This window comes from Balaenoptera physalus (assembly GCF_965194825.1).
Source record: "Balaenoptera physalus genome assembly, chromosome: 2".
NCBI classification, from domain to species: domain Eukaryota; kingdom Metazoa; phylum Chordata; class Mammalia; order Artiodactyla; family Balaenopteridae; genus Balaenoptera; species Balaenoptera physalus.
Window position 1 is genome coordinate 77,037,338 of NC_138883.1, and position 14,791 is coordinate 77,052,128.

A 14,791-nucleotide genomic window follows, 5' to 3' on the forward strand; every position below is an offset into this window, starting at 1 on the left:
CCCCCGTCTCCTTCCTCCCGCCCTCCAGGCCTCTTCAACCTGCGCCAGATCGTCCTGGCCAAGGTGGACAAGGCCCTGCACACGCAGACGCCCGCGGACCCGGCCCAGGAGAATGCCCGCCTCTGCCAGGAGGTCCTCGGGGTCCCAGCCACGCCAGGTAGCCAAGTGCACGCCGGGCCCACCTTAGCGGTCGGTTGGCGGCTACTGCCCAGGTCAAGAGGATCCTCTGGTGGTGTGTGAAGGGGGACCGACTGACGGGCTCTGGCCGAGGCCCGCTGACCTCTGGCCTCTTCCTGCCTCGGTTCCTGGGCTGGTCCCTCCAGCTGTGGCCCGCGGAGTCCGAGGGTGGGGTGGGCGTATCTGCACGTGCTTTCTGGAGAGCCTGGAAGAGGCAGGAGAGGGCTTCATACCCCGGACGGAACGCGTCGACGAGGTTTGCCCGTGCGTGTCGGTGCGGAGACGTAGTTCACTCCCTCGTGAGTGCTTGAACCCGCGCTCCCCCCGTGCTGGAAGGTGAGCCCTGACTCATCCCTCGGAGCCTCGGGCAGCTGACCTTGTAAGAGGCTTAGGGGTGAACCCTCGTGAGCTTCAGCAGAAAGTCGGCAAAAATTTATTTGTGTCCCTCCACTGAGTTGCCCGCAAGGTCCCCGTTTTCTAGAAGTGTTGGGCCAATACTCCCTCTAGTGGCAGGGGACTCAGACAGGGCTGCTTTGAGGCCCCCTCTCTGGGGAAGGGGCACGGAGCGGCCAGGGGGCCGGGCAGGAGCTTCTCCGCCTGTGTCCCAGGGACCCACCTGCTTGCGACCTTCGGCCACCTGGCAGGAAGCTACGACGCCCAGTCCTATGGCTACCTGTGCAGCGAGGTGTACTCCGCGGACACGTTCCACACACGTCTCAAGCGGGAGGGCGTCCTGAGCGGCAAGGTGAGAGGCCAGCCTGCCGTGCAGACCAACACGGAGGTCCTTGGCCTGGGCCTAGATGCTTGTGCCGCCCGCCTGGGCCTGCCAGGCTCTGAGGGCCCTGCCCTGGACCCCCTGCTCCCCTGCCCTTTGTTGAGTCACGGCAGAGGTGGCCACACCCACGCCCCCAGTGAAGGGGGTGCTCCACCCTCCTGCAGCCCCGCCCCCTCTCGTCAGGTTGCCAGGGACGACAGAAGCTGCATTCTGAGGCCAGGGGGCTCCGAGGATGCCAAGGGCATGGTGAAGCTCTTCCTGGGTTGTGACCCCACGCAGGACGCCTTCCTCCTGAGCAAAGGGCTGCAGGTTGAGGGCTGCAAGCCACCGGCCTGCTGAAGGCACGGGGTTTTGCCCACCCAGGCGGGCCGGGTGCCTTAGCGCCCCGTCGGGGCGGGGGAGGGGCCGCGTGTCCTCCCAGCCCCTGAGTCCCCGGCGGCCGGCCTAGGCCAAAAGTCTCCACCTGGAAGTGTCTGGAGAGCCTGGCATCAAGGCTCCCCCTTGTTGCACTAATGCAATCCCTTCCTGGGGAGCTTTCCTGGTAACAAAACGGTTCTTTGAAAACGTAGCTGTTAATAAAAAGACTCTAATCCTGGTCTCTGCCTGCCGTCCCTTCCACCACAGGAGTGGCATGGGGGCCGTCACACTGGGGGGGGTTCTGACCTTCGTCAGGGATCAGCCCTGGGGCCGTGGTGATGCATCTGGGTCACTGGGAGATGGCTGAGCTGTGGGGTGAGTTCAGACGGGGATGGTGCCCCGCACCCCGGCCGGGCAGGCTCTCCAGTGAGGGGGTGTCAGTTTCCTGCCAGCCTCTCGCCCGTCACTGTTTGGCATCTCGGGGGCTGTGATTGGCTGGAGCTGGTTCTGGCGGTGGGCACAGCTGCGGGAAGCCCGGCTGTGGCTGTCCCTGTCCCCGTGTCCTGTCCTCCTGCTCAAGGCCGGCCGGCTGGCTCCCTCTGATCATCGGCAGCGCTGAAGTCTGGACCACAGCAGGGGGCTGCCTTCCTGGGTCCTAGCGATTCTTCCCAAAGGCCTTAGGGATGTGTTTTGGTGGCAGTAGGAATTCAGAGAGGGTGCTGCACCACTGGAGCGGTAGGGTGGCTCTGGACCGTCCCGTGTGTCCTTCCCGGGCCTTTGAGCTCCTCGGGAGCCCTGCCTCCGGCCCTTCGCCCCGACAAAGGATGCCAGGCAGCGGAGCGAGCGCGCGGGCAGTGCCCCGACCTTCTCCCCGTGGCCCAGGCGGGCAGGCCGTGCCACGCTCTGTCCCCCCCTCAGCCTGCCCGCCCGTTCTCACCCGCCCTAGGGCAGTCGGTTGTGGACCAGGCTGTGGTGTCTGCCCTTCTGCAGCCCCGGCTCAGCTCCCTGCACCCACTTCGGTGCCTTCTTGTGTTCTGGGCTGGTCGCAGGCCCAGAGCCGGTGGGCAGGCACCCCGTGGCCGGGAGGGCTGTTCGTGTGAATTCCCTGGGGCTTGAAAAGGAGCACAGCCGGCCTTCCATCAGGCACCTCTCGATGGATATGGAAGGGGCGTGTCGGGGCCTGGGGGCTGCTCGTCTTCCTGTGCACCGAGCCCCCAGATGGTCCCCGTGCAAAATCCAGGTGTGGCGTTGGCACCCCAGCCGTGTGCCGGGCAGTCCGTGGCGGGCGACACAGGCCTCGGGCTGGTGGGCCACAGGGTTCCTGAGCGGCAGGTCAGGACTGAGAGGGTGAGGCCTTTCCCCGGGTCCAGGGCCCAGGCTGATGCCGGCTGGAGGCCCCTCCGCTCACCGCCCGCAACCCCCAGCCCCTGCCGTCACGTGAGCCCCCAGGGCTGAGCTCAGGTGTTGGATGCCCAGGCTCCCCGGTAGCCCAGCCCGTTCCCAGTCCTCCGTGGTCACTGAAGGACTTGGAAGCAGGTTGCCCCACAGAGACTGCTGTTCTCCGAGCCCTGGGCAGGGGGCAGGGAGGACGGGCACAGGGCCCTGCAGGGGTGTGGTCGCCGGGGCAGCCGGAGCAGCTCCACACAGTAAGTAAGAGCATCTCACCAAAAACAGTGTGTTTCTCCAGCCGCCCCGGGACCTGAGCTCAGGTCCTGGGGCAGGAAGGGGCAGCACTGCAGCTGTTAGCTGTCACTGGGGGTCAACTGTAGCCGGGTGCCACCTCTTAGATCGTCCCCCGTCCCCTTCCGGGGTTGCGACCGGACCCCTGCCAATCGGGTTCTCACTCCTCCCCATCCCCTACGCCTGCTTCATGAAGGTGGAAGGAACACATTTTTAAAAAGGCTGGAGCCTGGGATTCCCTGCTGGCGCAGTGGTTAAGAATCCGCCTGCCAATGCAGGGGACAAGGGTTCAAGCCCTGGTCCGGGAAGTTCCCACACGCCACGGAGCAATGAAGCCCGTGCGCCACAACTACTGAGCCTGCGCTCTAGAGCCCAAAAGCCACAACTACTGAGTCCTCGTGCCCCAACTACTGAAGCCCGCGCGCCTAGAGCCCGTGCTCCGCAACAAGAGAAGCCACCGCAATGAGAAGCCCACGCACCGCAACGAAGAGTAGCCCCGCTCACCGCAACTGGAGAAAGCACACACGCAGCAAGGAAGACCCAACGCAGCCAAAAATAAATAAATTAAATAAATAAATAAATTTTAAAAAATCATATTCAATACCTATCAATGAGATTTTAAGAAATAGTCAGGACCAGAGCCTCCCATCAAGCCTCTTAGATAGCCTCAACCACCAGAGGGCAGACAGCAGAAGCAAGAGAAACTACAATCCTGCAGCCTGTGGACCAAAAACCACAGTTACAGAAAGATAGAGAAGATGAAAAGGCAGAGCGCTATGTACCAGATGAAGGAACAAGAAAAAACCCCAGAAAAACAACTAAATGAAGTGGAGATAGGCAACCTTCCAGAAAAAGAATTCAGAATAATGATAGTGAAGATGATCCAGGACCTCGGAATAAGAATGGAGGCAAAGATTGAGAAGATGCAAGAAATGATTAACAAAGACCTAGAAGAATTAAAGAACAAACAAACAGAGATGACCAATACAATAACTGAAATGAAAACTACACTAGAAGGAATCAATAGCAGAATAACTGAGGCAGAAGAATGGATCAGTGACCTGGAAGACAGAATGGTGGAATTCACTGCTGCGGAACAGACTAAAGAAAAAAGAATGAAAAGAAATGAAGACAGCCTAAGAGACCTCTGGGACAACATTAAACGCAACAACATTCGCATTATAGGGGTCCCAGAAGGAGAAGAGAGAGAGAAAGGACCAGAGAAAATCTTTGAAGAGATTATAGTCGAAAACTTCCCTAACATGGGAAAGGAAATAGCCACCCAAGTCCAGGAAGCGCAGAGAGTCCCATACAGAATAAACCCAAGGAGAAACACGCCGAGACACATAGTAATCAAAGTGGCAAAAATTAAAGACAAAGAAAAATTATTGAAAGCAGCAAGGGAAAAACGACAAATAACATACAAGGGAACTCCCATAAGGTTAACAGCTGATTTCTCAGCAGAAACTCTGCAAGCCAGAAGGGAGTGGCATGATATACTTAAAGTGATGAAAGGGAAGAACCTACAACCAAGATTACTCTACCCAGCAAGGATCTCATTTAGATTTGATGGAGAAATCAAAAGCTTTACAGACAAGCAAAAGCTAAGAGAATTCAGCACCACCAAACCAGCTCTACAACAAATGCTAAAGGAACTTCTCTAAGTGGGAAACACAAGAAAAGAAAAGGACCTACAAAAACAAACCCAAAACAATTAAGAAAATGGTCATAGGAACATACCTATCGATAATTACCTTAAACGTGAATGGATTAAATGCCCCAACCAAAAGACATAGACTGGCTGAATGGATACAAAAACAAGACCCATATATATGCTGTCTACAAGAGACCCACTTTAGACCTAGGGACACATACAGACTGAAAGTAAGGGGATGGAAAAAGATATTCCATGCAAATGGAAATCAAAAGAAAGCTGGAGTAGCTATACTCATATCAGATAAAATAGACTTTAAAATAAAGAATGTTACAAGAGACAAGGAAGGACACTACATAATGATCCAGCGATCAATCCAAGAAGAAGATATAACAATTATAAATATATATGCACCCAACATAGGAGCACCTCAATACATAAGGCAACTGCTAACAGCTATAAAAGAGGAAATCGACAGTAACACAGTAATAGTGGGGGACTTTAACACCTCACTTACACCAATGGACAGATCATCCAAAATGAAAATAAATAAGGAAACAGAAGCTTTAAATGACACAATAGACCAGAGAGATTTAATTGATATATATAGGGCATTCCATCCAAAAACAGCAGATTACACGTTCGTCTCAAGTGCGCACGGAACATTCTCCAGGATAGATCACATCTTGGGTCACAAATCAAGCCTCAGTAAATTTAAGAAAATTGAAATCATATCAAGCATCTTTTCTGACCACAACGCTATGAGATTAGAAATGAATTACAGGGAAAAAAACGTAAAAAAGACAAACACATGGAGGCTAAACAATACGTTACTAAATAACCAAGAGATCACTGAAGAAATCAAAGAGGAAAGCAAAAAATACCTAGAGACAAATGACAATGAAAACACGACGACCCAAAACCTATGGGATGCAGCAAAAGCAGTTCTAAGAGGGAAGTTTATAGCTATACAAGCCTACCTCAAGAAACAAGAAACAAGAAAAATCTCAAGTAAACAATCTAACCTTACACCTAAAGAAACTAGAGAAAGAAGAACAAACAAAACCCAAAGTTAGCAGAAGGAAAGAAATCATAAAGATCAGAGCAAAAATAAATGAAATAGAAACAAAGAAAACAATAGCAAAGATCAATAAAACTACAAGTTGGTTCTTTGAGAAGATAAACAAAATTGATAAGCCATTAGCCAGACTCATCAAGAAAAAGAGGGAGAGGACTCAAATCAATAAAATCAGAAATGAAAAAGGAGAAGTTACAACAGACACCGCAGAAATACAAAGCATCCTAAGAGACTACTACAAGCAACTCTATGCCAATAAAATGGACAACCTGGAAGAAATGGACAAATTCTTAGAAAGGTATAACCTTCCAAGACTGAACCAGGAAGAAACAGAAAATATGAACAGACCAATCACAAGTAATGAAATTGAAACTGTGATTAAAAATCTTCCAACAAACAAAAGTCCAGGACCAGATGGCTTCACAGGTGAATTCTATCAAACATTTAGAGAAGAGCTAACGCCCATCCTTCTCAAACTCTTCCAAAAAATTGCAGAGGAAGGAACACTCCCAAACTCATTCTATGAGGCCACCATCACCCTGATACCAAAACCAGACAAAGACACTACAAAAAAAGAAAATTACAGACCAATATCACTGATGAATATAGATGCAAAAGTCCTCAACAAAATACTAGCAAACAGAATCCAACAACACATTAAAAGGATCATACACCACGACCAAGTGGGATTTATCCCAGGGATGCAAGGATTCTTCAACATATGCAAATCAATCAATGTGATACACCATATTACCAAACTGAAGAATAAAAACCATATGATCATCTCAATAGATGCAGAAAAAGCTTTTGACAAAATTCAACACCCATTTCTGATAAAAACTCTCCAGAAAGTGGGCATAGAGGGAACCTACCTCAACATAATAAAGGCCATATATGACAAACCCACAGCAAACATCATTCTCAATGGTGAAAAACTGAAAGCATTTCCTCTAAGATCAGGAACGAGACAAGGATGTCCACTCTCACCACTATTATTCAACATAGTTCTGGAAGTCCTAGCCACGGCAATCAGAGAAGAAAAAGAAATAAAAGGAATACAAATTGGAAAAGAAGAAGTAAAACTGTCACTGTTTGCGGATGACATGATACTATACATAGAGAATCCTAAAACTGCCACCAGAAAACTGCTAGAGCTAATCAATGAATATGGTAAAGTTGCAGGATACAAAATTAATGCACAGAAATCTCTTGCATTCCTATACACTAATGATGAAAAATCTGAAAGAGAAATTAAGGAAACACTCCCATTTACCATTGCAACAAAAAGAATAAAATACCTAGGAATAAACCTACCTAGGGAGACAAAAGACCTGTATGCAGAAAACTATAAGACACTGATGAAAGAAATTAAAGATGATACCAACAGATGGAGAGATATACCATGTTCTTGGATTGGAAGAACCAACATTGTGAAAATGAGTATACTACCCAAAGCAATCTACAGATTCAATGCAATCCCTATCAAATTACCAATGGCATTTTTTACGGAGCTAGAACAAATCATCTTAAAATTTGTATGGAGACACAAAAGACCCCGAATAGCCAAAGCAGTCTTGAGGGGAAAAAAACGGAGCTGGAGGATTCAGGCTCCCTGACTTCAGACTATACTACAAAGCTACAGTAATCAAGACAATATGGTACTGGCACAAAAACAGAAACATAGATCAATGGAACAAGATAGAAAGCCCAGAGATTAACCCACGCACCTATGGTCAACTAATCTACGACAAAGGAGGCAAAGATATACAATGGAGAAAAGACAGTCTCTTCAATAAGTGGTGCTGGGAAAACTGGACAGCTACATGTAAAAGAATGAAATTAGAATACTCCCTAACACCATACACAAAAATAAACTCAAAATGGATTAGAGACCTAAATATAAGAGTGGACACTATAAAACTCTTAGAGGAAAACATAGGAAGAACACTCTTTGACATAAATCACAGCAAGATCTTTTTTGATCCACCTCCTAGAGTAATGGAAATAAAAACAAAAATAAACCAGTGGGACCTAATGAAACTTCAAAGCTTTTGCACAGCAAAGGAAACCATAAACAAGACAAAAAGACAACCCTCAGAATGGGAGAAAATATTTGCAAATGAATCAACGGACAAAGGATTAATCTCCAAAATATATAAACAGCTCATTCAGCTCAATATTAAAGAAACAAACACCCCAATCCAAAAATGGGCAGAAGACCTAAATAGACATTTCTCCAAAGAAGACATACAGACGGCCACGAAGCACATGAAAAGATGCTCAACATCACTAATTATTAGAGAAATGCAAATCAAAACTACAATGAGGTATCACTTCCCTCCTGTTAGAATGGGCATCATCAGAAAATCTACAAACAACAAATGCTGGAGAGGGTGTGGAGAAAAGGGAACCCTCTTGCACTGTTGGTGGGAATGTAAATTGATACAGCCACTATGGAGAACAATATGGAGGTTCCTTAAAAAACTAAAAATAGAATTACCATATGACCCAGCAATCCCACTACTGGGCATATACCCAGAGAAAACCATAATTCAAAAAGACACATGCTGGGGCTTCCCTGGTGGCGCAGTGGTTGAGAGTCTGCCTGCCAATGCAGGGGACACGGGTTCGAGCCCTGGTCTGGGAGGATCCCACATGCCGCGGAGCGGCTGGGCCCGTGAACCACAATTGCTGAGCCTGCGCATCTGGAGCCTGTGCTCCGCAACAGGAGAGGCCGCGACGGTGAGAGGCCCGCGCACCGCGATGAAGAGTGGCCCCCGCTTGCTGCAACTAGAGGAAGCCCTCGCACAGAAACGAAGACCCGACACAGCCAAAAAATAAATACATAAATAAATAAATATTAAAAAAAAAAAAAAGACACATGCACCCGAATGTTCATTGCAGCACTATTTACAATAGCCAGGTCATGGAAGCAACCTAAATGCCCATCAACAGACGAATGGATAAAGAAGTATGGTACATATATACATTGGAATATTACTCAGCCATAAAAAGGAACGAAATTGAGTCATTTGTTGAGACGTGGATGGATCTAGAGACTGTCATACAGAGTGAAGTAAGTCAGAAAGAGAAAAACAAATATCGTATATTAATGCATGTATGTGGAACCTAGAAAAATGGTACAGATGAGCCAGTTTGCAGGGCAGAAGTTGAGACACAGATGTAGAGAATGGACATATGGACACCAAGGGGGGAAAACTGCGGTGGGGTGGGGATGGTGGTGTGCTGAATTGGGCGATGGGGATTGACATGTATACACTGATGTGTATAAAATTGATGCCTAATAAGAACCTGCACTATAAAAAAACAAACAAAACAACTAATACTAAACTTTCATTGGGTTATTTGTATGGAAATATGTTAATATAAATGTTTCAGACATTACATGAAATTTCTAAAAATCTTATATTTGTATGTGTATGGAAATATGTATGGAAATATGTTAATATAAATGTTTCAGACATTACATGAAATTTCTAAAACTCTTATATGTTCTGGTATAATGTTATATGTAATAATCCTAGTTATTACTTTAAAATGTATATCTCAGAAATAACTAATTTTCTTGTCAACTGCATTATTATGAACTTTCATGAAATCTTTAACCGTGGTCATTTTTAAGTCTTTTGTCATAAAGAAAAAAAAAAAAAAAGAAATAGTCCGTTAGTTAGTTAGTTAATTGTGCCGGGTCTTAGTTGCCACAGGCCAGCTCCTTAGTTGTGGTAATGAGATATTTTATATTCTTTTTTGTTCCTGAACAAAGGCCTCACAATCCAGTATTTATTTGATAATGCTCACAGCATAGCTCAGCACGGAATAGCCACATTGTTTTTCTTCGGCTGCTATGTACCAAACAGCCTTTTGTACTGTTTTACCAAATGCATGTATTTAATACCTGTTTTAAAAAACATAGTGAGATCTCAAAACTTGAAATTGACTAAAGTAAGATTCTCTCTGTAGTACTACTTCTTTGACCAACACCACCTGATAACACCGGTGTGGTGCACTGAGCCTTACTCTAGCATATCGGGATACACCCTGTTTCGACAAGTGTTCATCCTCCAAGTCCCCAAGGCCTCTCACACACTGCCAGTGAAACTGCTTCCTGCTTGGGAAAGAGTGTCCCAGTTCGTTTCTTGAGAAGCTTGAAGGCTATGTAAGCCCTCCAAAAGGTTAGAGGGCAAAGAACAACTCTAAAACTGGCACATTTGTTTAAAGAAAAAGACTTGTCAATATTACAAGAGCCAGCTTGCTTTCACTTGTGACACGTTTTCTTAGGAGGCAAGGGATGTGGCCATGTGACTTGGACAAGCTGTTTCCCTCTGTCTCAGTGTCCCACCTGTGAGTGGGTAGTCTGACGAAGCTTAATTACAGACATCTGAATAACGATCATGAACAGTGGCATCTAATTTCCAAAATAAAAACAGGAGAATGAGTATGTCTTTCACAACAGGACGTCAAGTCTACCTCAAAGATATTGGTAGCCTTGAGTCCATTGCTTCTCACTGAGTGCAACTGTGCCCCCCAGGGGGCATCTGGGGAAGTCTGAAGGTGATTTTGGCTGTCACAACTGGGAGGAGAGAGACGGAATGTTACGGGCACCTAGTGAGTAAGAGGTCGGGACCTTGCTAAACACTCTACGATGCACAGGACTCACACACCACAGCAAGGGTTTATCTGGCCCCAGAAGTCAATGCCTTGGTTGAGAAACCCTGCCTTAGAGCAAACCACGGATACTCATCTTTAGCAGGTAACAGGGCATTTACTACCCACCTGTAAACCTACAGACTTCCCGACTTACACAGCTAATCCTGTGGCAGGAATGAAATAGAGAGCGTGTGACCATCTGGTAGTACCTAGGTTTGCCCCTCAAGTCACATGAGACAGTGCTAGAGACTGACATTTTCTATATTGGAGGCCTTTGGCAAGCCACCAGTTTTCTAACCTAAAAAGTCTAAGCAGCATTATTACAATACACATAATAACACGACAATTCTGCTTTTATAGAGAAATTCGATGTGGGAAAGGAGCTTATCTGACATCAGAAGCAAATGCTTTGAACACATCGCATCTGCTGGTTCGACTGTCAAATCTTGACAGCTGGAGACGTAGGAAGGTAGACAGGAGAGAACAGACCAAAGTTACGGGCCTGCTGAGTCCTCGGGGCTAACCATAATACACTTCGTACTGCCCTGGGTCCAGGGGTGTGTTCTAACACCCTCTCAGTCACTTACGGTCCATAGACAGACCAAGTATAAATTCACAATTACCAGCAAGTGTACCAAACAAAGGCAGAGTTAAGAAACTTAAATGCGAGCCCTACCTGGTCTTTTTCTTCTTCAGCGACAGCATCATCCGATTTTGCTTTTTCAGGGTCTTCCTCAGGTTTCCGTTTGGCAGGCCTGTCACACACACACACAGTAAAGCCAACTGTTAGCTCACCAGACCCTAGACCTCCAGTGGGCACGAAACAACTCATATTCCTCCCTACCAAGAGTACCCTCTCTTTGCAAAGATTCAGGGCATGGTCCCCTCTTCCCTCTGAGAAGCCCTTTTTGCCAGGACATTAAAAGAAGCTTCGAGCTTAATGTTTCTTTGGATGACAGGTTTAGAATACCACCATTTTGCAAACCTTAAGAAATAATGGATCTAGACTTTGATCAATGGCTGCTAGAATCACCGAAGAGACATCACATGCCTCTGATGGACAGCCCCATGCCGTCAATGAAGTCTCACAAAATAAAGCTGGAATCTGACCAAGACTCTAGACCTAACTACCAGTTTACAGAAAACTGGAGGCAAGGGAACACATTAACCACCAAAACGATGCAGGCAGCCAGACCTAGAAGCTATTAGAAAAAAACACCTATTTTCTTTAAATCAATGGCAAGAAGATAAGGAATCTATCACTCGAAAGGCTTAAGGAGCAAATCAACCAAACTCTGTTACACAAGGGGAAGAATGAACACTGCTATATATTTGTTAGTAAGGAACTCTTACACTTTATAAGGCCTGTTTTGTCTTCTTCAAAAGACTGTTTGCTAGATGTTAGCAATTATGGCAAAATATGAATAAAAACTTGTCAGAGAAAGAGACCTTGTCATCTAGAAATATAGTATGTGTGGATAAGATGACATGTCCGATTTGTTTCAAAGTAATCCAACTGGGAGGAGATGGGTGTGTATGGAGCTGTAATCCATTTGGAATAATTTTCACTTGGAGCATATGGGGGTATAGATGAAACAACAGCCAGGAGATGTTAACTGTTGACACTGGGTGATAGGTACACAGGGGTTCATTTTACTCTCCTTGGTAATTCTGTGTATGTACATTTGAAGTTTCCTATGTGAAGAGTAAAAACGGATGAGATCTTCAGAAATGCTGTTCACGAATGTCTAATAACAGAATATCAAAAGGAAAACCGAAGCAATGTGGAAGTCAGAATTACTAAGTTACATCCTACTAATTTATATGTGTTTTACCAAAAACCGTTGGCCCCTAAAATGGGGGCTGTCCATTCATTATATACTGACCTCCTTGTGAAATGAGATGTGATGGTGGTCTGCCTGGTAGTTTGCCTTCTAATCCTGGGGCTAGATGACACTTCAGCCGCTTAAAGAAAAAGAAACAAAAAAGCCACTATGAATAAAGAGTTCACAGCCAAGGTACAGTTCTTCAGCATTACCAAGCTGGTGCAGAGACCAGGTTCTGAGGATTAAGTAACCTTCTCTTCTTATTCTAAGCAACCACCATCTTGATAAACTCACCAAATTAGCACCTGCCAGTCTGCTGGGCCATTTTAACACAAGCTCTTGTATGAGGGGCCCAACCCTGAGACGCACAAGGAAACAGAGCCTCCGTTTATTTCGTCAAAAGATGAAGTGGCCAAGCACCTGACCTGAGCTCAAGTCCCATGCTCTTTTTTTAAAAATTCCAGAAGAGTTACTCTGACTACAAGTGGGGAAGGAGTCTAAGAATAAATGTTTAGCTTAAACAGGCATGTAACTTACAAGTCATAGATATCAGCAGCTCCTGTTATCTTATACCTCATAAATTCAACCGCATTTGGGGATCTAATGCTCTGTAACTTGGTTGAAGACAAAAATTTAAAGTATATATCTAAGCTAGTTAGACGTATACACAAGAGGGAATTCCATGGCGGTCCAGTGGTTAAGACTCGGCACTCTCACTGCCAAGGGCCGGGGTTCGATCCCTGGCTGGAGAACCAAGATCGTACAAGCCGAGCAACACAGCCATCCCCCCACCAAAAAAAAGGATACACAGAAAACAAGTACTGCCGGTGGAGGGGTTGTGTGTGGGGGGAACAGACAGACCCTATGGCACCAAGTCTGTCCTCCCCTTAGGTGGTACCAGATTCCAACGAGGTCAAACGAGTCAAGTGCTCTTACAGTTTGTTTCTCCATCGGACTTGCTTCTCCTGGGCATGCAAAGTTTGGAAACAGGTTTGGGGGACTTGTTTTTCTCTGCTATTTCCACTCTGCGCTCCTCACCACTTGTCTGGCTCCCGTTTTCTAGACAGCCGTTCACTTCCCAACTGAAAGCATGAGCTCTGTTCTCCAAGGACAAATCTTTATTTAAAAGGGATCTGACTTGAGCCAGGTAGCCCTCCTACAGCAGGAAAGGATAATTTAAGTAGCAGTGAATGTAAACAAGGGGCCATGAGAGAATAAGGAAACACATGCGCTTCCTTCATAACTATCAGGGAACAGGGAGAGGTGGGATTATTCTGCCTTCCTGGTCACAGACAAGTTACATGGGAGGAAACGTTTTCTAGCCGCCGGGATGCTGACGACTTACCTCTGATAATTCTTCTCTATGTAGTTTGCTTTTCAAGTCACATAACTGATTCTTTATTTCTGTCTGCAGAAATTCATGCAAGAGATTCCATTTCTCCTTCATGCATTCCTAAGGGAAGGACAGAGGTTTACAAGTCTCCACATTCCCAAGGTAGGAACCAATGGACTAATACACAAATAGTTACACTGCCTGGTCACATAACAATGACTGAATGGCAGGCAATGCTGAGTCGGCCAAAAAGAAAACTAAATATTCACAAGACATGTTCCTGATGTTTCCGTTAAGATCGTATCACACCATCTCCAGAGTGGTGACAAATGGAAAGATTAGAGGTGAAACAGACATATAATAGAGTACTAGAACAAGACTGATTTGGAAAAACAGTGTGACCAGGACAAGTTATAATCCAGACTTGATGGTACGGAACCCAGACTGGGAAACTCGATGAGTTACCAAAAGCTAACTCATAATAGCCTATTAGTACAGCACATTAGACAGAAACAGCCACGTTATCCTCAACTTCAGGGAAAAGAGAGCCAATTCCACTTAATTTTGTTTTTATGAACTACATAGTATCTGTCAAATGGTCACATTTGATCATATATTTTGTTAAGGTGGAGATTACCTTACCTTTTCTGTTAACTATCTCTTTCCAAATCTTTGAGCCTGGGGGAAGAAAAGGGAAGAAACAGACGCTTGTTCAGCAACATTGTCTACCTGTAAGAATGCCACACTTTAAAGAACTTTGGAAATAAGTTGAACATGAATGTTAGAAAAAAATACAATGGTTTTTCCCCCCCCCCAGTGTCTAGAATGCCCTACTGTAATGCCTGCACGTTAAGAAGTTATTTTCAATATGAATGAGCTCCCCCTTTTGGGGGGTGGTTTTCTGATGGTGGTAAGAGATGATATAGGAGCTCTAGAAAAACATTCTTTCTTTCTTTTTTTTTAAGGTTATTTTAAAGACACTGGGAAAGGGGAAGCAGGTCACACAGTTGGGTTCCTTCCCAAGCTAACTAACCTCCTATAGGTGGTCTTCCTCCAGTTGGACCTGACAAGATTTCCTAGAACGGCATTCAGAGGCTTCAAAGAGTGGACCAGGGTGACAGGATGCTGTGGCGAACAGCCAGCTAACATTCCCAAAGGCCAGGATGGGGTGGTGGCAGCATGCTGACGAGGAATATAGGGGATAGAGGCGGCCGCCTGGGCCGCGGCAGGGGCTCCTGGGGCA

General features: G+C 46.3%; 3 protein-coding genes and 1 pseudogene across 6 annotated transcripts in view; 2 read left to right on the forward strand and 2 right to left on the reverse strand.

The window, feature by feature from the left end:
• LOC309656204 (muscarinic acetylcholine receptor M5) overlaps positions 1-14,791 on the reverse strand; it is a 340,164-nt gene that overhangs the window by 192,812 nt on the left and 132,561 nt on the right. The gene's annotated exons all lie outside the window — the stretch shown is intronic.
• LOC309656240 (uncharacterized protein) overlaps positions 1-14,791 on the forward strand; it is a 108,656-nt gene that overhangs the window by 66,851 nt on the left and 27,014 nt on the right. The gene's annotated exons all lie outside the window — the stretch shown is intronic.
• Positions 214-14,280, reverse strand: LOC309656272 (uncharacterized protein; the record flags this gene model as incomplete). Of its 3 annotated transcripts, none has more annotated exons than XM_082452569.1 (5): positions 14,191-14,243; positions 13,561-13,668; positions 12,276-12,354; positions 11,066-11,144; positions 214-382 (listed from the first exon to the last, which is right to left on the reverse strand). In XM_082452569.1, exons 2-5 carry the CDS (start codon positions 13,660-13,662, stop codon positions 214-216), a joined length of 429 nt encoding a protein of 142 aa, XP_082308695.1. In that variant the 5' UTR covers positions 13,663-13,668; positions 14,191-14,243. The 3 variants fall into 3 exon arrangements, with proteins under 3 accessions (XP_082308695.1, XP_082308693.1, XP_082308694.1); XM_082452567.1 differs by lacking the exon at positions 214-382 and adding an exon at positions 4,464-10,312 and having other exon boundaries at positions 14,191-14,280; XM_082452568.1 differs by lacking the exons at positions 214-382; positions 14,191-14,243 and adding an exon at positions 4,464-10,312 and having other exon boundaries at positions 13,561-13,821.
• On the forward strand, positions 761-1,511 carry LOC309655618 (annotated as a pseudogene). The gene has a single exon. The product of its transcript is annotated as an uncharacterized misc_RNA (transcript).